This window comes from Motacilla alba, chromosome 10, assembly GCF_015832195.1.
Source record: "Motacilla alba alba isolate MOTALB_02 chromosome 10, Motacilla_alba_V1.0_pri, whole genome shotgun sequence".
NCBI lineage: Eukaryota > Metazoa > Chordata > Aves > Passeriformes > Motacillidae > Motacilla > Motacilla alba.
The window spans coordinates 10,074,738-10,095,188 of record NC_052025.1 but is presented as its reverse complement, the minus strand read 5'-3'; the positions used below and the strand labels follow the sequence as shown (position 1 = coordinate 10,095,188).

Here is a 20,451-nt window from a genome sequence, read left to right as displayed (position 1 = left end):
AGGCAATATTCAGATTTTTCAAAGAGGAGTGAGGATAAGAGGACAGTACAGCCCTTCCATTTCTGCTGGACCAAAGAGAAAAACCCTTGCTTTTCCATACTGAAGTAGGAAACTGTTCCATAACTTTTCTTTACTGAGGTAGAAGATTTATTCAAATCCTCCACAGTCAGAGAAAATGATGGTCCCTATTAACAAAGCTAGATGGAAGTTGGGTATTTTGGTGGTGTGTATCCTGTAATTTTGCAGTTAACACCTCTAAGTGAAAATTGTGCCAAGGTTACTCTAACTGCTCATAACAAATTTTCTCCTCTCTGCAGATCTGAGAGTGAGCTACTGCTTTACCAAGTTTGAAGATGGGAAGTGTTCTGTGCCGAAGTCCCGAAACCACTCCAAACAAGAGTGTTGCTGTGCCCTAAAGGGGCAGGGATGGGGAGATCCCTGTGAGCTCTGCCCAGAGGAAGCAGATGGTGGGTTATTGACTAGCTTACCGTGTGGCCTCTCTGAGCAGAACGGAGATTTGGATTCTTATTAGAAGGAATTATAAAAAATAGTTTTCTAAAAGTGTTTAACCCTAGTAATTGTCATAGGTCTCTGTAAAGTAGATGCCATTGCAGTCTAAAAAGCCATGTCCCTTGATAGTCAGATATCAAACATATTCCTTCTTTGCTTATAGATTTGTTACAATGTTTAAGTGCTGGGTATTTTGATATGGAGATATCACATACAGAAAAAGTGGAAAGTAGCAAGTAGGTCCTTGATAGGCTCTGAGTAGCAATTCCTGAAAGACAAAAATGGAATTCTTCTAATTGTAAATCAGTATAGGAAGAGGTGCCATAAACATGAAACCTAATTAAAAAAAAAACCTAAACAATTAAACTGGATCTGCATCTGAATTTTGTTATTACGAAAACGTAAATTTGCAATCTTATCAATGTGAATGACTTGCAAAAATAGCAGGGCATAACAAAATACAGGCCTTGAGGAAGGAAAGCCTGCCTGGGCCATTGCTAAAGAAACACTTTCCTTTGTTAGTATCCTTTTCAAGACTGAGTAACTCAACATCAAGCAGTTCAACAGGCCTCTGCAGCATCGTGGTGCAATTTGCTGAAGGGGCTGTAATTCGTGCTGACAAATGCGGTTAACAGCATTACTGGTTTCAGCAATACATGATTGCAGTTCATTTCATTCATTAGTCATGTAGATTTTTTGCAGAAAATCCTCACAAAAGCTGAGGTTAGAAAAGAGAATTAGAAGTGACTGTTGCAATATTCCTCCTAGGCCTATTGCCTGTGCATGTTTCATTCCATTGACGTGGACCATGTGAACCAAAGTCAGTTGAAAAGCACAGCTTATGTTGCAGCATTTCCTTGAAGTGTCAGCATATGTAATTTTTCACAGTCCAAACTCTCCCAAAGGATATCAAAGCCCCTTTTCTCATATTTTAAAAAAGAAGCAGCTTTGAGATAGCCAAGTGGGTTAAATTATGCCTTCTTCAGAAAATATAGGAAATTTTACTTTTACAACAGAAAAAATGCAGTCACTACTACTACTAGTACTTCTAAAATATAAATGCTGCATTAGTTTGTTTCTTAAGGAAGTTAAATACTTCTGATTATTCATGGAATTTTGTATTTATGCATACAGGAGATCAGATGAAATGTAAAGCAAACACACAGTTTTTGCATGAATATAAGATGATCACTTTATATATTAACATACTTTTTTTCTGGACCTGAACATGAGAAGGATAAACTGGTAGCAGTGGTTCCAGGTAGTTTGTGCAGAATGCTGATTGCCAAGATAGAATTTAACATATGGTTTGGTTTTTATGGGTTTTTTTCAGAGGCATTCAGACAGATTTGTCCATTTGGAATTGGCATCCTTGTTGGACCTGGTGACGCAAGGCTGGGTAAGTGCCTGAACTGCTCGGTGCCACTTATACATCAGTGTCCCTTTTCCACCCATAAGCCATTCTCCATTTCAGTTGAGAATAACACCTCTGTTACTGTTTCCCAAAGCCATGAATTCTGGAAACTTCTATACCTTTTATCTTCCCCGATTTTTCATACTGAGTTCAAATGGCAGCTTGAATATCTCAAATATCAGAAATTAAACTTCTTTTAGAGCTAGGAAACTTACGTAGGATCTAGAGAATGGATCTAATGTCACGTAGCAAACTTGTCTTTTCTTATACAATATGTGTAGCCTGTTTGCAGTAAATGGTTTTAATCCTCCAGAAGTGCAAACCACAGTTTCCCAGATCCCTTCAGTACATTCTGTTCTCTCCCAAGACAAACAGCACTTCAGCCTTATTGGCAAAAGTTTGCATTTAGGGAGCACTGGATGACTACTGCTTTTCATATCTGCTGCTTTCCCTGTAGCCCCAGTCAGAGAGGTTTATATCTGACATTTAGAATCAGTTTCTTTTCTGCATTCTGAAAGCCAGCCTGCAAAACAAATTCTGTGCCCTAATTCTAATATGTCAGAATTTAAATATTAGTATTTTTTGTGATCTCAGAAATATTTCTTGCCAGAACACTTGTTCTTTGAGAGAAGTCTAAAAGCACATGAAGCCAGTTGCACTTACTGTGTTGTTTGTATTTCTGGTTAAGATGTGGATGAGTGCCTTGATCCTGATAACTGTAAATTTGGGCAGTGTATCAACACAGATGGGTCTTTCCGCTGTGAATGTCCATATGGTTACATCCTACAAGGAGCAGAATGTGTGGGTAAGTACAGCTGTTCCAGCTTCCATTTTAAAGATTCTCCTGTGTTGCTGAGTATGGCATTAAGGAGCAGTGGGGTTGTTTTATTCTAGCATTTATTTTGGAGTCTTCATCCCTGCTAGTGCTTAAAACCTGCCAGGGCAGGGCCTGAGCAATCTGCTCCAAGCTGGCCCTGCTCTGGCTGAGTGTTTAACCCAGATAGCCTCTAGCAATACCAAATTATTTTAGGAGTCTGTGGTTCTAGTTCAGTACTTTGAGTTCTTGCATTTTCTATTTTTCTGGTTGTACATCAACAACATGGATTTTTTTATCATTTTGGTTGAGTATAACCATGTATCTTGCCTTGGTCTAACTGCTTGCAGATACTGATGAATGTGCTGTTGGAAACCCATGTGGAAATGGAACTTGCAGGAATGTGATAGGAGGCTTTGAATGCACCTGTGTAGAAGGATTTGAGCCTGGGCCAATGATGACCTGTGAAGGTGAGACTCCTGTGTGCTAAGGACTGTTGTTGTAATTGTGTTCCCTGATTTTGAAAACAGCTGAGGGGAGCAAAGCAGCTTTAAAAATAAAATATGGACACTTGGAACAATACCTCTTTATGTGAAATAGGAAAATGGGCTCCTCCTTCCTGTATCCACCTTGAACTGTAGTATGTTTTTCTGGCTGGAGCTGGGGTGGACAGACTTTCAGGTGGTATCTACTAAGGGACTGCCCAGAGAGGAGCATGTTGGGGTGCAGTCTCGTCGGAACAGCTCCCAGAAGTGCTGCTGACTGTGTGTATGGTTTTTGCCTACCTCCTTGAGTGAAGAGACTCACTGTGCATGATGAAGATGGGAAATGGGCTGCTTGAGTGAGTTAGGGAAGAAACAGGGAACAAACAGGAAAATACAAATACAGTACTCAACAATTACCATGGTACCCCTAGGTTGAATATTTTTCCTGCTTTGGTGTCTCATTTCAAAAATTAAAATTTGAAAATGCATGAAGAGAAGTAAGGAAGATCAGAGGTATAGAAGAAAAATTAATTAGAATTTTTCAGTGTGGAAATACGGTGGAAGAGATATATGATTTTATAAAGCCACAAGTGGTAAAGGTACCAAAAATAGAGGGACCATGTTAGACAAACCAAAGCAAATATTTTTATATGCATGGTACTTATTTAAGTTGTGGAGCCCTTTGCTACAGAATGTTAGCAAGGCCACAAGTATAAATTGACCCAGAAAGAGATTTTACAAATTTGTGGGGGAATCCATCAGTGGAAATTAAGCTTGATAGTTTGGTTGTGGCTTTTGGCTGTGGAAGTCGTTAAACTGAGAGGCTGTATCAGGGGAAAGATCTCTGCATACATGGTATGAGGTTTTTAATATTCATCTCCTTCTGTTACAGCCAGGGAGAGGAGAATGTCCTAGGACGTTCTGACACTGTCCTCTGACTTGACACAGCTGTTCCTAAATATCTTCCACAATCTATTCCTTTGCAAGCCCATGCAAAAGAATGCATCTATTTTTGCATCAGATTGCAAATGCAAACTGTGTTCTTACATACAGTTAGAGCTTCATTCGCTTCTCTGTGGAATTTGGGTAAAAGCTCAAATTGCAGAGGAGGAGCTAGCTGAGTGCATGAACGTCACTATATAGCAGGAATTACTCAAGTACTCCAGGCATTTTGTATGTAAATGCACTTCAAAATAATGTTTCTAGTAAGGCTATTGTTTTATGGAATTCAGTTTAGGAAGAATCTGAATTAGTGCATGTCGAGTTTAAATACCCAATCAAAAAAACCGAACCTGGGTGTCGAAAAGATACAGTTTTAACTGAGCAAGTATTTTGGCAGCATGGATCTGGAAATTATTTCCATTGGCTGCCTGCTGTTGAACTTACTGAAACTTCAGGTAGCTGTGCAAACATCCTGGTGTGTCTGGTGCCTGCTTCTCTACAGAAATCCATGAAGAGTAGAACCAAGGGTCCCCAGCTATTAAAATCTAGTCCTCAGTAAACTGGGATCTGTGGAATTGCCTGTCCCTAAAGCCTGTGCACTCAAGTCTGCTGAATTTTACACAAGTGTTTCCCTCCCCCATGGTCTTTGTCGCCCCAAACGCAGATGTGAATGAGTGCATTCAGAACCCTCTGCTCTGCGCTTTCCGCTGCGTGAACACTTTTGGATCCTACGAGTGCAAGTGCCCCGGGGGCTACGTTCTGCGGGAGGACCGGAGAATGTGCAGAGGTAAAGCTCTACCAGACTCTCACAGTTGTGAGATAATGATTTCAGTTCCTGCAGGGGCAGGGCTCTGACTCACTGCACTATTGGGCCAGAGTTTTAATCCCAGGAAGTAACTGAGTCAGAAAGAATTTGGGATGAAATTCTATGGTTTGCATTATGCACTTGATTGTACTAGGCCTGTCCTGCCAGTAAATTTATACATCTGCCTAAAGTGAGGTCATATCAGATGATACGGTTTTGTCTTGCCCTAAAAATGGGCATTTGGGAGAAATCAATTTGCTCAAGGCTAGTATATTTTATGGTTGGTTTAGAACAATAAATGATTGTGTAGAGTTTGATTATGATAGAGATTCCAAAGTCAGTATTTACTGTTGTGAATTCCCAGGATCATGTCTCTGTATAATAAAGTCTAAACCTTGTGTTTTAGATCAGAATGAGTGTGAAGAAGGAATTCATGACTGTGACTCAAAACAGATGGAATGCAAAAACCTAATTGGTACCTATATGTGTATCTGTGGGCCTGGTTATCAGCGCAGACCAGACGGGGAGGGCTGTATAGGTAAGTGACACTGAAGTGTTGAAGCTCTTGAAATCCACAGTTCCTCAGCAGGACTAAAAATTTTGGATTTAATGAAGTGTTAAGAAACTCAGGGGCAGAATTGCGCAACTGCTTGGGTAATGGATTTGTTGGTGCTGTACACTCTTGGTTTTGCTGTTCAGGTGTACATACCAGTGGGTAGTAAGTAGAAAATCTGGGTGTGGGTGTCTTTACAATCAGTTTGTATTGCTGCTGCTGAATGCTCTGGGAGAAGAAGGTGAGGATTTGGGGTGGTTGCTGTAGGCTTGTTTATCTCTGCTAGCAGGAATGAGAGTATATCTGGATTTTTTTTAAACCCTGGAAGGTATTCAGAACTGCAGCATTAACTATGAAAAATTTTGAAAACCAGTGAGAAATGCAGATATAATATATATATTATAGTGCAGATATTATATATACAACAATTGTGAGCTAGATGGCCATCTTTCCTCTGAAAATTGAATAAAAGAAATATAAAAACATAAGAAGAAAAAAATTGAAGTTTAACCAGGCAGAATGCACAGCATAGAAGTTCTATACCAATCTCTTACCTACACTAATCTAATAATGGACTTGATTTTTGTCATAAAATTTCAAAAATGCAGATGAGAATGAATGTCAGACCAAGCCTGGGCTCTGCGAGAACGGCCGTTGTGTGAACACCGTGGGGAGTTACAGATGTGAGTGCAACGAGGGATTCACGGTCAGCGACAGCCAGGACGAGTGCCTTGGTAAGTCCCAGTGTACACCTGAATGAGCTGTCACTTGCATAGCTGCAATGAGGGCTGAAATTAAACTTTAAAATGTATGGTGAGAAAACACACTCTTGAATTTACATGCCTTTGGGAAGGGGCCCTGTATGGAGGTGTCCTCCTGCAAGTTCCTTCTTCCCATGCTCACCATATCCCTGCCTCAGTCAGTCCAGCTGGGGTGACTTGCTATGAAAGCTGACTGTTCCATGGTTTTAGTCAGCCAGGAACTGCTCTGACATTTCTTTGGTCCTGATTTTCAGCCAGTCCTTTTTCTCTAGGTTCAAACAGAAACATAAATTTTATTAAGCATATTGTAACTTCCTGTCTTCCACCTTTTGCTAAATTTCTTCTCTTTGTTTCCCTTAGATGTCATTCTCTCGTTCTTACTGCTGGTAGTCTTTCACTCTCAGTTCCACAGTCTCAGGGTGAAGTATGCCCTTTCTGTTATATTTCTGACTAAATTCCCAACATCTCATGACCCTCTGGAATTCACCGTTAGGATTCTCTGTGATGCACAATTTGTTTTCCAGACAACAGGGAGGGCTACTGCTTCACTGAAGTCTTACAAAGTATGTGCCAAATCGGATCGAGCAACAGGAACGCTGTCACCAAGTCTGAATGCTGCTGTGACGGGGGCCGAGGCTGGGGGCAGAACTGTGAGGTCTGTCCCTTCCCAGGCACCGTGGCCTTCAAGAAGCTTTGTCCTCATGGCCGAGGATACACATCCAGTGGAGCAGGTACTTTTCATTAAATGATCTCTTAGACAATGCCAAGTTAAGTAATAAATTGTAAACTCTACTTTTGCATATTCGAACACTGTAATATCCTAAATGTTTTGGATATCAGCTGAAATTTTCTGAGATTTTTCGTATATAGTGAGATTTTCGAGTATAGTCCTTTGGGAGGATGGTGCCCATCCCCCTGGATGATGAGGCATCCATCCCATCTTGACAGATACTTGCTGTGTGTCCTGCTTGACTGACATGCATTCAAATGGGAATTTGCATCTCACAAATGCAAATTTGAGTGTGTTGCAGGCACATGTTGAGAGCTGTCTGTGTACATGAAGGCAAAGGGATGTTTGATTTGTGAAGGCTGATACATGTTATTTCCTTCCACTTACAGCTTGTTCACTGCATAAGTTAGATTAATGCTCCATTCCGTATTTTTCCACTTACTATTTCTCCTTAAATCTGTGCAATATGTTGTTATTTTATGTTTGGCGTGGGTTTCTCTGTCAGGTCACAAGAATTTATTGAAGCTGTACAAAATCAGTTTTATTCCATTGAGAACTAACCCTCGTTTAATTGCAGATATTGATGAGTGCAAGGTTATCAACGACGTCTGCCGCAACGGGGAGTGCATCAATGAGAGGGGAACTTACCACTGCCTTTGCAATCTGGGCTACACTACAGATGTCACTGGCACTCTTTGCATTGGTAGGTTTTTTGTTGTGGTGTTTGTATCTGAAGTTTACTACAAAGAGAGGACTTGAAGAAAGATTTTGAAAAATGAGAAAATAAAATGTCACTTGTTAATGCTTTGGGGATTTGGATTTCCTTCTGATTTATCCTGAACATTTTGTAAAACGTTATCACAAATCTTGATTACCAGCACTGAGGTATCTGGTTTTGCTTCTTGTAGATCTGAATGAATGCAATGAATCTCCAAAACCTTGCAATTTCATCTGCAAAAACACAGAGGGAAGCTACCAGTGTTCATGTCCAAAAGGATACATCCTGCAAGAAGATGGGAGAAGCTGCAAAGGTAAAAATCAAGAAAAGAATTTACTGCAGAAACTGTGTTTCCCTGGCAAAAATAATTGCGAGGACATTTAAGTGATGCAAATCTGTCTCCTTGATTCATGTGAGTATTTCCACTAAGGACAGTGGAAGGGGCCTGCACAGGATGGAGTTAGTATTTCAGTTAACTCCTTGTTAATTTGGATTAACAATAGATGGACAGGAATTTCTGCAGGTTGATGGCAGCTGATCTTCAAAAGATTTTGTAATTAATGATATATAGGATTGTTCTCATTTTGGTGAGCTTGTTGGTTTAAGCCATATCATTCAATGGTAAATGAATCTTACTGGGTGCAGAGGTGGTTTGCAGTACGTTGCCCAGCATCAACAGAATTTTCACCTACTGCTTTTGCAGCATGCTGGATAAGACACAGCAGTGCAGGAGAGATTTTGGAATATTCTTTAGAATTCCATACATTTATGTGTCTTGATAACTAAGATTTTATTAAAACCACACAAATTAGAGCAGCATTTCAAAATTTGGCATGCAGAATGACAATGTACTTTGTTGTTAGTATTTCAGTATTTCTTTTGGAGTAATAGTGTTCTTCTGTGCAAAGCCCTTTTCCTTGTCTGCCAGATCTCATGAAGATGGTGACTTCGCATTTATTGGCTGAACAGACATTTATTACACCACAGAAACTTTCAGACAAATGGGAGTGGTGTCTGCAGTTCAGTGTTAGCATGGACACTGTGTAGCTCCAAAGTCCCCTTCCTTAAATATGGGGCTTCGTGTGAGAAGAACTGGAAGCCAGTGTGTAAAGTGAGATGTAACTTCAAAAGGCTTTATTTGCTGTTATTTATTTGTAATCACTTATTTCTGAGTCCAGGGAATATAACTGAAAGATGTGTTCTTGGTTTTTTTTAGATCTTGATGAATGTGCAACAAAGCAGCACAACTGCCAGTTCCTTTGTGTCAACACTATTGGGGGATTCACTTGCAAATGTCCTCCTGGATTCACTCAGCACCACACAGCCTGCATTGGTAGGTGATGTGGGAAGGTAGACATAGATTTGGGATTTATTATTGACCCTTACGCCAGAGGCGAAGTAGCAAGGAGATAAAATCATCTTCCTGAGGAATCAAATGGAAACAAGCCAAATTCTGATCCTAATCCCACCAGAGATGCAAAGAGGCCCCTTCCTCCTACCTTCCCTTGCTTTCATCATCTGTGTTTGAATTCTGCACTTCCAAGAACCAGCCAGTACAAACACCACTTTTTAATTCTTGCCTTACCCTTTCTTAGGCATTGAGCAAAATTAGTTCTATTTTTCTTTTTGTAGCTCATTGAGATCATGTCAAGGCTTCTTGAAGCAGCTATGAAATATACATTTCTGCAGCTGTCCTCTGATCACATACCCGTTGGGTACAGGAAATGTTAAACTGAACTGCTCCCTCCTGCAAAACACACTTTGTGCTCTGCAAGCTGGATCCTGTTTCTGGGTCAGTTTGATGATCCCATGGTATTGGTGTGAATTTGCAGGTGTTTGGAGACCAAACCATCAAACTTCATATTGTGGAGAAGAAAAGAAAGTTTCCCTTCCTATTACTTTTGTGTTTCCATGTTCAAAAGAAGGCAGTGTGAACTGTCCTGTAATGCAAAGTGAGAACCTGGGAGGGCAGTGGGACCCCTGTGTTACAGATGTGCCTTTACCTCCTGCCACAACCCCTCCATCATTAGCATGGCCAAAGTATCAGCTTTGAAAGGACAGCTACAAACTAACACCGAGCTTTGTTTTCCCTCAGACAACAACGAGTGTGCTACTGAGATCAATCTTTGTGGGGCAAAGGGCATTTGCCAGAATACACCAGGAAGTTTTGTTTGTGAGTGTCAACGTGGCTTCTCACTTGATCAAACTGGGCAGAGCTGTGAAGGTGGGTACAACACAGTGCATTTAACTTGGCCTTCTCTCGCTTCCTTAATCTTCTTTCAGCCGTAACGTCACCCAAGGAGTAAGCACCAAAATCTGCAGAAGTAAGCTTGTGTAGGTTGAAGTGAGGGGGGAGTACAGAAATTTAGCAACAAGGCAGTATTTCTCTTCATGGGCTAGAAAAAAATGGATATATTGTGGGATTCCAAAGAGCTGGACAGATATTTTCTGAGGAGACGTTGCCTGGAATGTTTTAGTTTAAGTGTTGTAAGTTCAGTGAACCTCTTCTGAATCCTGCATGGGTTTCTGAGGGATTCAAGGACAGGAAGTCTTGCATCTCCAAGGTGACCTGCTAAAGAGAGTTCAAGGGCTGTAGACTTATTCCTCTGGGTCCTTAGAGCCTTCTCCTGGGACAGAGTTTGGGTTGTTTTGAAAAGAGATATCCTGAGATTTTTGGGTTGGATGTCTGGGTAAAAGCAAGGGTCTGGCTGCTGTGGAGCTGGGACCCTTAGGAAGGCATTGTGGATCCCATATATAAAAGGCTTTCTCCTTTCTGCTGCACAGCAGAATGCAAAAACTAAAAATTTTTGCTGAATGGGAGAGCTTTCTATGGTTTTCAGCCCTATATTACTTGCTGTGGAGCCACAAATCCAAACCTGAAAGGCCCATAGTGGTCAGGTTTTTGGAAGATCATTAAATATATATTTTATATATATATATATGCTAAATGAATATATATGATTATTTGTAACATGTTTTGCAAGTACAGCATAATTTGAGCTTCTCTCCCCAAACTCAGTGTGTGTTTCACCCTTTCAGATGTTGATGAGTGTGATGGTAACCACCGGTGTCAGCATGGCTGCCAAAATATAATTGGAGGATACAGGTGCAGCTGTCCACAAGGATATCTCCAGCATTACCAGTGGAACCAATGTGTTGGCAAGTCACTTTTGTAAATTCATACATTAAAATGCATGTTACTTTAGTTAGCAGCAGCAAGTGAAGGGTCATGGTGCAGTGTGCTGTACTTTCTTTTCTGATTATAATTTGCTAAGTTCATTACAAGTGTGGTCTCCCTGTGAAGGCAGAGGGGACATAGAACACACAGTAACCCATCTCCTGGTTCAAGAAGCATTTAAGCACAAAGCTCTCCTTGAGGGTGCTAGAGGCTGTATTGACTTTGAGGAAACTTGTGTTGCTCATGTATTTTGTGATCTGAAAAAAGGAAATCTTGCTCAGCTCTGCAATGGTTTCTGCCTGGACAAAGGTCCTGTCTAAGAGTGGATGGTGGATTGAGCCTGGAACTCTCAGAAATACAGCTTTGGATTGTTAAATCATAAAATTCAGCTTCTGGCTCCAAGAATCTCAAATTGCATTAAAATCCTGTGCTTTTGTCATTCTTACAACACCTACAGGAAGCTGCTGTGTTTAAGTCCCTCCTCTGTACAGAATTAACAATTTGTTATATTTGAGCAAACCTGCAGCTGTCTGTCTCGAGGTGCTTCCCTGAAGCTTTGGGGTACAGTTTAGAGTGAGTGCTTACAGGACAGTTCTGGTTATCATTAACAAATGCTAGTGCTCGTAAGTTTATGTTCATAAGTAAATACACTGGCGAATTAAATGCCTCTTTCTTCCCTCTCTAAACTTTGTAGCTGTACCAAGTCTCTGAGCCCTCATAGATGGGGCTGCCTGTGCAGCAGTCATGGGAAAAGCCTCTCTTTCAGCAGTGTAGTATGCAGCATATTTAAACAAGAGAAACAGGAATGATTTTTCCTCTAGTGACAGTTATGTGCATATTATTTAATGGGCTTCATGCAAGCTAGCCTTGTGTGGATACCCAGAGTTGTGTTTGATGATCTCTTTGAGAACAAAGAGTTTTCTAGCTTTTTGTTTGGCTTTCTTTGCTCTCAAAAAGATAGAAATGCCTTGCCTTGTTATCACTGTGGTGCTCCAGGGAGCTTTCTGCTTTTAATTGTGCTCATCAAACATCCTGACATTATATGCAGGCCTTGCTGTGATGTTTGCTTTGCTCTAGCACTCTATGCCTCTAACATACAAGGAACAAGGAGGGAACACAGACATATGGGGGTTTTGAATGTTAATTCAATTAGCAGTGGTTAAAATAGAATTTTATCTGCAGGAGGATAAAAAGCCCCCAAGAAACCAGCACTGCCATGTCTGGTTGCTGGAGGACACTGCGGAATCTGAAAAAAAGCAGTGCTAAGTTTTCTGAAACATCTTGGCTGTTTCCAGATCTTCCTGGGTGAAAACATTTAACTAAGTGTATTTCCAAACCAGATGTACACTGATATTCCAGCTTTTGAGGCCACTGACTACTGTTCAGATTTATACAGGGAATACCAGTTTCAAAATGCACCAGCACTGAGTGCCCCACTGAAGGAAAGGTGCCAGCCTTGGCACCAAAAATACTGGTGCACCAGAAAACCCACCAGAGAAAGTTCTTGAGGGCCACACCTGGGGCAAGCCTCAGCCAGTACTTCCACCTTCTTGGACATGGGGCAGTCCCGGCAGAAATCCAAAGGTGCAGGAAAGGAGGTTTGGGTCCTTGTGTCCTCATGGCATTTCTCCTTCCTGCTGAAGCTGAGCATGACAGAGCTGTGTGTTAGAGAGCACAGGAGAGCAAGGCTGGTGCCTGACAGCACAGCTTGTGCAGTCTGAGGGTCCCAAAACTTTTTTTTTCTTTTTTTTTCATATTTTTTCTTCCGACACTCACCCAAAATATGGGAGTGAATCTCATTAGTGTCCCCTTTCTTGCCACTGTGGAGCATGGTGAAGTGAGCATATCTGCTCTTGGTGCAGTAACTCCCTGTGGCCCAAACAAGCATTTATGATGCTGGTATAGTTGCTCTGAGGTGTGAGAAACACTGAAACATCTCTCTGAGTTAATGGCAAACCCTTACAGGCTCTGGGAACACAGGATTCAGCCCCAGGTTTTACTACCTTGTGGTCTCCACATGTTCCCCTTGTGCTGTCTGTAACTGTATATTCTTAAGATACTTATCTGGATCTCCTGGGTGTACCACAGGAGAAGAATCCATGTGCTAGGTTTTTCCGTGACAATTCCTTCATATTCCTTGGCAATCCCAGCTCTGCAAACAGTTTGTGTCTTTTTTAGCCTGCTTAATGAATCGTTCAGGGATTTTTTATGTTGCTGCAACACATTTAGATAATCACTGAAGAATGCTTTGGTTCCTCCCATGTCTTGTGCTGTCTGTGACTGCATCCCCTGCCCAGGCACTTCCACAGTGCACCACATTGTGAATCAGGCTGCAAGAAGCAAAGACACTGCTTTTAAACAAAGAACAAAGAGCCACATTGTTTGCAAAAAGACAATTATGCTCTGACTTATTACTTATTCTCCTGTAACCTGGATGTGGAGGTCAGAGATGCTGCTCTGTACTTCCCAAATGGAGTTTCCTATGTGTGCACACCCTCACAATGGGGGGGGGGGGGGTACATTTATCACAGAAAATGGGGAACAATAATATTCAGAACTTTTTGAAGCAATTTGCCACATGAGACATCAAAAATCAGACCAGCTTCATTTCAAAAAGTAGCCATTTTCAGTAAAGAAACCTGAAGTGACCTGAAACTCCTACAGTGCCACCCTTAGGAAGTTTGGGAAAGAGCTGGTTCAGAACATAGCAGTCTTTTGTATCTTATGGCTTCTTTTATTTTTACTTTACTACTTCCTGTATCTTACCTATGTCTAATATTTAAATGTGTGTAGGGAGGTATTTTTAATCCCCGGAAAAAATGTCAGAGCTTGATTCCTTACTCTTTTTCCTTTAATGTTGAATAGCACTATGAACAAGGGATTACTTGACCAGATTGTTGGCTGTACAAAGTTTTATCCTTCTCAGTTATTTCTGGAAAAAAGCTATCTTCTCTGTTTGGCTGCTTTTCAGAGCATGACCTGACATGGCATGAAAAATCTTCTGTAGAGCAGCCCCAGTGCTGCTGTTGTGTGGTTGTGGTCATCTCCCAGGAACCGCTGCCCCAGCCAGGAGGAAGGACAAGCCCAGTTGTCCGTGGCCATCTGAGGTGGCAGCACATTCAGCCAAGCACGACCTGTACCAGGGGCAGGCTGGGCTGTACCTGGGTAGAAGTTAACGTGGTATATTCTTCTTTTCCAGATGAAAACGAATGTCTCAGTGCACACATTTGTGGAGGAGCATCCTGCCACAATACTTTGGGAAGCTATAAATGTATGTGCCCTACTGGATTTCAGTATGAGCAGTTTAGTGGAGGTTGCCAAGATATCAATGAATGCGGTTCCGCACAAGCCCCATGCAGTTATGGTTGTTCAAACACTGAAGGTGGCTACGTCTGTGGATGTCCACCTGGTTACTTCAGAATAGGACAAGGGTAAGGGATTCTCATTTTAAACTAACAGATACCAAGGGGACATGGTCCTCTCCTTTCTTAGCAGCGTGGAGCAGCAGAACCAGGGGGATTGTCAGCAATTAACGAGGGATAGGATTGGGAAGGTGCTCAAGAGTTGGATGCACCTACTGATTTTGAAGGGGGGAGGGGAGGGGGGGAAAGGCAACCATGGAAAGGGAGGGGTTTAATGCTTGGAACTGAAATTGTTCAGGGCTACCAGGTTCAATCCTCTATTTTAAGGTACTTCTTTCACCTCTCCTGTACACCCCAGCAGTCTGCCAAGTCCTCTGAGCTTGGACTTGGGAGTTCATACTCCTTGTTGTGATTCACTTGTCTCCTTAAAGAAGAACAAAACAAACTTTAATAATAACACCCCCTACCAGCTGCAAAAAGAAATTGCATTATACAAGAGGTTTCACCTGCTGGTTGGAATAACAGCTCTGCATGCTCTTAAGTTCTTGTATGTTCCATATTCTTCTGTGTTTCAAATTAATATTTTTTAATAAATGTCTGCTTTATCAATAAAACAAATTTTCCCTTGCCCCAGTGGGTGTGTTAGGGCTGTACCTCATATAGGACCAAGCACAACCCAAATGGAAAGCAGAAAGATTGTGGTTTAAAGTTTGTAAGTGACTAAAAGCTTTGGGATGTATTATGAAAGACCTCACTCTCCAGACTCTTCAGCAGTTGGTGAAAGTTGGTCTCTTTAAATGTGTTCCAGGCTGGATAACAGAAATTGCTAACAACAACTCAGAGCTTAAGCCTGTGTTTTTAAAACTGTTAAATATTGGCAGGTTTCTCTTGGGGAAAAACCCATGAAGGCAGATGCTTGAAATAAAGAGTGGCCTCATTGTGATTCAGTGAGAATTTTGTCTGTTGACTTTAGCAGAAATTTTTCCTAGGAAATGAATGCAACATGATTGCTTAATTATTTGTACTTACAGTCTCCCAAATGCAGTTTTTAATAAGATCTGTGTCTCGCTGGAGTTAATTTTGAATTTCTTCCTTCCTCAGACACTGTGTTTCTGGAGTGGGGCTAGGCAGAGGTCAAGGACAAGAGCTTTCACTCAGTGGAGAAGTAGATGACAACTCCCTCTCTCCAGAAGCTTGTTATGAATGTAAAATCAATGGCTATCCCAAGAGAGGAAGAAAGCGCAGGAGCACTAATGAAACTGCAAGTGAAGCAGAGGTAATTGACCCTTTCTGGGGGAAAAGAGTTTGTGGCTGTCTTGTGAAAGCTGGACTAAGAAGGATGTGTGCCATGAAACAATCCCTCAGGAAAAATCTACACCCTAAAGTAGACCAAAGCTGGTTTTGGATGTCAGGTTGTGTTTTTGTCTTAGAAGTGATGTAGAGCTTCCCCTGCTTTCCAAATGAAAATGTTACAGCTTGTGCTGCTGTCTGAAATGTTACCACCCAGTCAGAGGTGAAGGGTGAGGCTGCTTTTCCAGCACTCTGCTGCACCTGCAGGCTGCCCTGGCTCCACGTTGACCCCAAATGATTCTTGCCAAGCAGAAAATCCCCACTGAAATGCTGTGGCTCCCTCACAGATCCTGCTCTCCTTCACAGCTGTTCTCTCAGCCTGTGGCTCTCCTGGCAGAGAGGAGGAGAGTGCCTTGTTTGCTCTCTTTGCAGGAGGCTGCTCACAGGCTCCCAGCATGGAGGGGCTTCACCTGTCAGGCAGCAAGGCACGTGCACAGAAACTTCCAGCATGTGTCTCGGGCTCCTCTAACACACACAGCAGTGGTGACAAGCTCTGTGCTTCATCCTGAGGAGTCCTAGGCCCATAAGAGTGGATTTGACAGAGGATGTTACAGAGCCTCCTTTTAAAAATTGTCTAATTAGTAATGAATGACCAAGAAATACACAGAGGCAGGTGTGAAATGCTCTCTGACAAAGCCAACTGACATCCTCTGTTCTTGTGCAGGATCAGCAGGAGCTGGAGCCACCAATCAGTCTGGCCAGCTGGGATATTGAGAAAGCAGCGGTCTTCTCCATCAACATCTCGGATCTCAGTAACAAAGATCGCATCCTGGAGCTGCTCCCTGCCCTCACAACACTGACAAACCATAACCGATATTTAATTGACTCCGGAAATGAAGATGGTTTCTTTAGAATCAATAAGAAGGACGGGATAAGTTACCTTCATTTCACAAAGAAGAAGCCAGTGCCTGGAAATTATTCATTACAAATCAGTAGTATTCCACTCTATAAAAAGAAGGAACTTAACCAGCTTGAAGCGAAACATGACAAAGACTACCTCAGTGGTGAGCTGGGAGATAACCTTAAAATGAAAATTCAGATATTGCTTCATTAATTCATCAACCAAAGACCAAATAATTAAACCAAAGATAGATAGGTAGGACTGAATATTCCTCCCAATCAGATTCTCCATATCATAGGTACAATCTTACATGAGTACATTTGTATGAACAAGCACTATCGTATTATTACATAAACAAGGTACAGGATGAATACACGAGCTCAAAACTACCACTTTCTCAGGCTTTTACGTGTAGCTGAGCTACCTTGATATGTTGAATCTTGAAAACTGGGACTTTTATCATTGGAAGTTGGCCACTGATGCTGAGACACGTCATCATTTCAGCAGAGGTACAAGAATGTGCTTTCAACTGATGGACAGCTCTATTTTTGTAATTCTTAAACTTCGCTTCTCCAACTACAACTTACTAGGTCAGCCATTTATGATATCCATTTGGTGCTAGTAAATTTTCAACCTAGATTTATAAATGCACTGTAATATTTACACAACTTAGAAGCCAAAATTGCCATTATTCAGTCTAAATACTTCAATCAACCAAAGTTAGCTCAGTAGTTTATCTCAGTTATGCCTATAATACATTACATGTAAATTAAGTGTGTGTATACTGTAATCATGCTATTTTTATCAATGAAGCATTTGTAAACTAGATTAATAATACCCTTAATGTGAGGGTTTGTAATGGTGCTTATAAGACCAACTACTTGTTAACTGTATACACAAACCTGATGATAAAGTTTCTGTGACTTGCCAAAATGCACTGAGGTCAGTAGGGACCATTAAACATTCTCAAAAGTCAGATGACAATCAGTGCCATCCTACACCATGACATATTGTAACATGTCAAGAGTACCCATAGCCATTCATATCAACAAGGGTTCAATGTCATAAATGTCACAATAAAACAGTTTTTTTTTTTAGTTTATTCTGTGGCCTTGTGTTTTTGCTAAAAGTGTGATAAACCGCATTCTTACACTTCAGCTGTTGTCAGTAGGGTTGTCTTTGTATCTGTCTGTGTGTGCAGGTGATTCCTCCTTGAGGGAGCTGCTGCTGTTCATTCTTTGTGCAAAGAAAGAGCAGAAGAAGTGCAGAAACCTTCACAAATGTAAACAGCAGTGGACCTCTCTCAAGTTACTGTGTGGTTCCAGAAAGGAAGCGAGAACATTTCCAATGACATGACCTGAGTAGTCTGGTCAAAAAGTAATCTGATAGCCAAAACATGCAGAAGTGGATGTTAAATTGTTATACAGAAAATACAGTTAAGTGTGGAAAAAAACACTATTGTTTGCTAAAACTGCCTGAAGATACTCCTTTCTTTTACCCCCACATCAGCAGTTACTGTCATATAACCCAAGATTGATAACAGAGGAGTGATCCAATACCAGAAACCATCACAAGCTTTAGATGGGTTTCCATCTCAAGTGAATTATTCAGTGATGTGGGTGTACTTGTAAATGCAAATGCCATGGTGTATCTTTTAGCAGCAGTGGCAGAACATTGTACTGAGGTGTGCTGCTATAAAATCTGGAAGAAAGAAGCACTGGAACTGCTGCTGGGACACCACTGTAGTTGATAGGGGGAGCATATATTGAGCTATAACAGCTTTGGAAGGGAAATGTACTACTAAAATTCACCCCAAATTGCATTGCTCTCTGTGATTCCTTCTGCATAACAAATATAACTATATAAAAAGTAAGCTTGTGAACAGGATTACTTTGATATTTTTAATAGACCATGTCTGGATTTTATTTATTAGTGTGCCAAAATGTTGAACGGTGTATTTTTTTCCATGTGTTGCATAACTGTGGTGAGATATAATCAGACCTTTACAGTTGTAAATTGCACTCTTAAATCATCAGGTTGGGAATGATTTTTAGTGCCAGTGTGCATGATTGTATAGTTTATAGGTAAGTGTACCATTTAAGTATTTTTTCTCAGCCCCTAAACACTGAGAGGAACTGAGAAGGAAGATTTCAGAAAGACCTGTCAGGAGTCTATCCAGTAGAGTTGGTTTACATTTAAGTTCTGTGTAACACCTTATGATGCCAAAGGTTCTTTGACTGTGTTCCAGCAGCCCAGTGTTGCCCACACCGTTCTGCAAATTGCCTTTGCTATGCTTCAGAAACAAGAAATCTTGACAGTAGCTCCTTTAGTCATTTTAAAATGGAAAACCCAGATGTGCTGTACCAATCCGAACATAAAAATCCACTTTTTTTGTACATTAGTCATCTCTCTCTTTGCAGCAATGTCCTTTAACTGATACATAATTTTTGTTTCTTGGTTTTAGTTGCTGTATGTGTATGATCATTTCCATTAGTTTGAATATTTGCAGCTTCCTTGGCGTCTCAGTGAAGCACAAAGGTTGCACAATAACATTGCGTGCAACCTGCCATTAAAAAGTGGTTTGTAACTTGCAGTGTGATTTTGAAATATTCTGCTGTATTTCATTTGATAGTGGGACCCCAGAATGACTCTAAGCACTAGACAGACTGAAGTAGAGGTCTTTCTAAATGTGTATCCTTTTGCAATTAAAGGATATTTTTCAAATTCAAGGAAATAATAAAATGCTTAATTATTTGAAATAAGTGTGGCTTCCCTCCACTGCGACTGTGCATATGACTCTGCATAGATGATTGCATGGATAATAAATCTCATTTTTGGTTAACAGATTTTAACAAAGATGGCTTGTTACTGTACACAAAAAATCATTCTCTTATTGTGTGTTGTAACAGTATCTTGTAAACTTGACAGCCCGCGTGTATTTTGGCAGAACACCACTGTTTCCACAGTCTCTCTTTAAGCTGACTTTCAAAGAACCCCACGTATTTGCTTTCTTATGGCAGGTCTTGAAGGGTCACACTCAGGTTTTCTCTAAGATAAATATTCTATGCTGTGATTCAAGTTCAGCTTTGTGCTTTGGAAGAGCTAATCAGGTCACGACTCCTCAGCACAGACAGGCCTGAGCTGTTGGGAGAGCAAGGTGCCACGGTTCATGTCCGGCCTGTACCTTCCTGGGCCCAAGCTGGGCTCTGCCAGTCTCTGCCAGCAGCACCACAACAGGTAAGTGATCACAAGGCACCAAACCTGCTGCTCTAGGCCAAGCACGAGGTGGTGGTGCTGGCATTGCAAAAGCTTTCTCACCACTTTTAAAAATTGATGTTGGCTATGGAGAAATGGCCGCTTGAACCATGAAAGCCTCACAGTGCTCTCGTGGACCTGACGGTCTCTGCCCAAATTAACGAGGTTAACAGCTTACATTGTGCTGCTGCTTTCTGACTAGGCACCAGATGAAGAGGAGAGAGCGTCTCTTACTTCACTGCGATGAGAAAATCTTGTTTTTTCAGTTACAGAAAGGAAGCCAGAGTTCAGCATTGGATGAGGCTGGAGCTGCAGGAGCTGTGCACCCCTCTCAGTGTCCCCCAGCTGCCCCGTGCCAGGTAGGACAGGAGCTAATGGGATACAACAGCTTCAAAAAACTGGGACATCTGAACCCAGGATCTTGCCTCCTTCAGTCTCTTCCCAGAGCAAATCTTGCAGCTTTTCTGTTTGCAGGAGTGGCCGGGAGCTAAGGCCAAGATATGATGTACACCAGATTAATCCAGTTAATCTGGGTTGGCAGTGTCCTACCAGAGTAGTTGCCCAGAGTAAGCGCCTCATGTTATCACAATCTTGGCAGACTAGCACTTGGCTAAAACCCTCGTGTTCAGAAAATCCCAGAGCTTCTAGTTGTTGCCTGTGGCCTGAGCATGTTGGATGCCTGCAGAGACCTGTGCAGCCCCTGTGTGAGCTCCTGTGGTTACACAGAGCTGCC

The 20,451-nt window shown here is 41.5% G+C and overlaps 1 protein-coding gene across 3 annotated transcripts in view; it reads left to right on the top strand.

Annotated features, from left to right (window-relative positions):
• Window positions 1–19,309, top strand: part of FBN1 (fibrillin 1) — a 146,847-nt gene extending 127,538 nt beyond the window's left edge. For all 3 annotated transcript variants that reach the window (XM_038146667.1, XM_038146668.1, XM_038146669.1), the window contains 16 exons: window positions 318–467; window positions 1,844–1,909; window positions 2,613–2,729; window positions 3,089–3,208; window positions 4,830–4,952; window positions 5,377–5,508; window positions 6,132–6,257; window positions 6,809–7,015; window positions 7,592–7,717; window positions 7,923–8,045; window positions 8,949–9,065; window positions 9,828–9,956; window positions 10,772–10,891; window positions 14,110–14,341; window positions 15,374–15,548; window positions 16,287–19,309. In XM_038146667.1, the coding sequence (XP_038002595.1) occupies window positions 318–467; window positions 1,844–1,909; window positions 2,613–2,729; window positions 3,089–3,208; window positions 4,830–4,952; window positions 5,377–5,508; window positions 6,132–6,257; window positions 6,809–7,015; window positions 7,592–7,717; window positions 7,923–8,045; window positions 8,949–9,065; window positions 9,828–9,956; window positions 10,772–10,891; window positions 14,110–14,341; window positions 15,374–15,548; window positions 16,287–16,676 (2,453 nt within the window). In that variant the 3' untranslated portion in view covers window positions 16,677–19,309. The remainder of the gene's footprint in view (window positions 1–317; window positions 468–1,843; window positions 1,910–2,612; window positions 2,730–3,088; window positions 3,209–4,829; window positions 4,953–5,376; window positions 5,509–6,131; window positions 6,258–6,808; window positions 7,016–7,591; window positions 7,718–7,922; window positions 8,046–8,948; window positions 9,066–9,827; window positions 9,957–10,771; window positions 10,892–14,109; window positions 14,342–15,373; window positions 15,549–16,286) is intronic.
• Window positions 19,310–20,451: the final 1,142 nt, after the last annotated feature.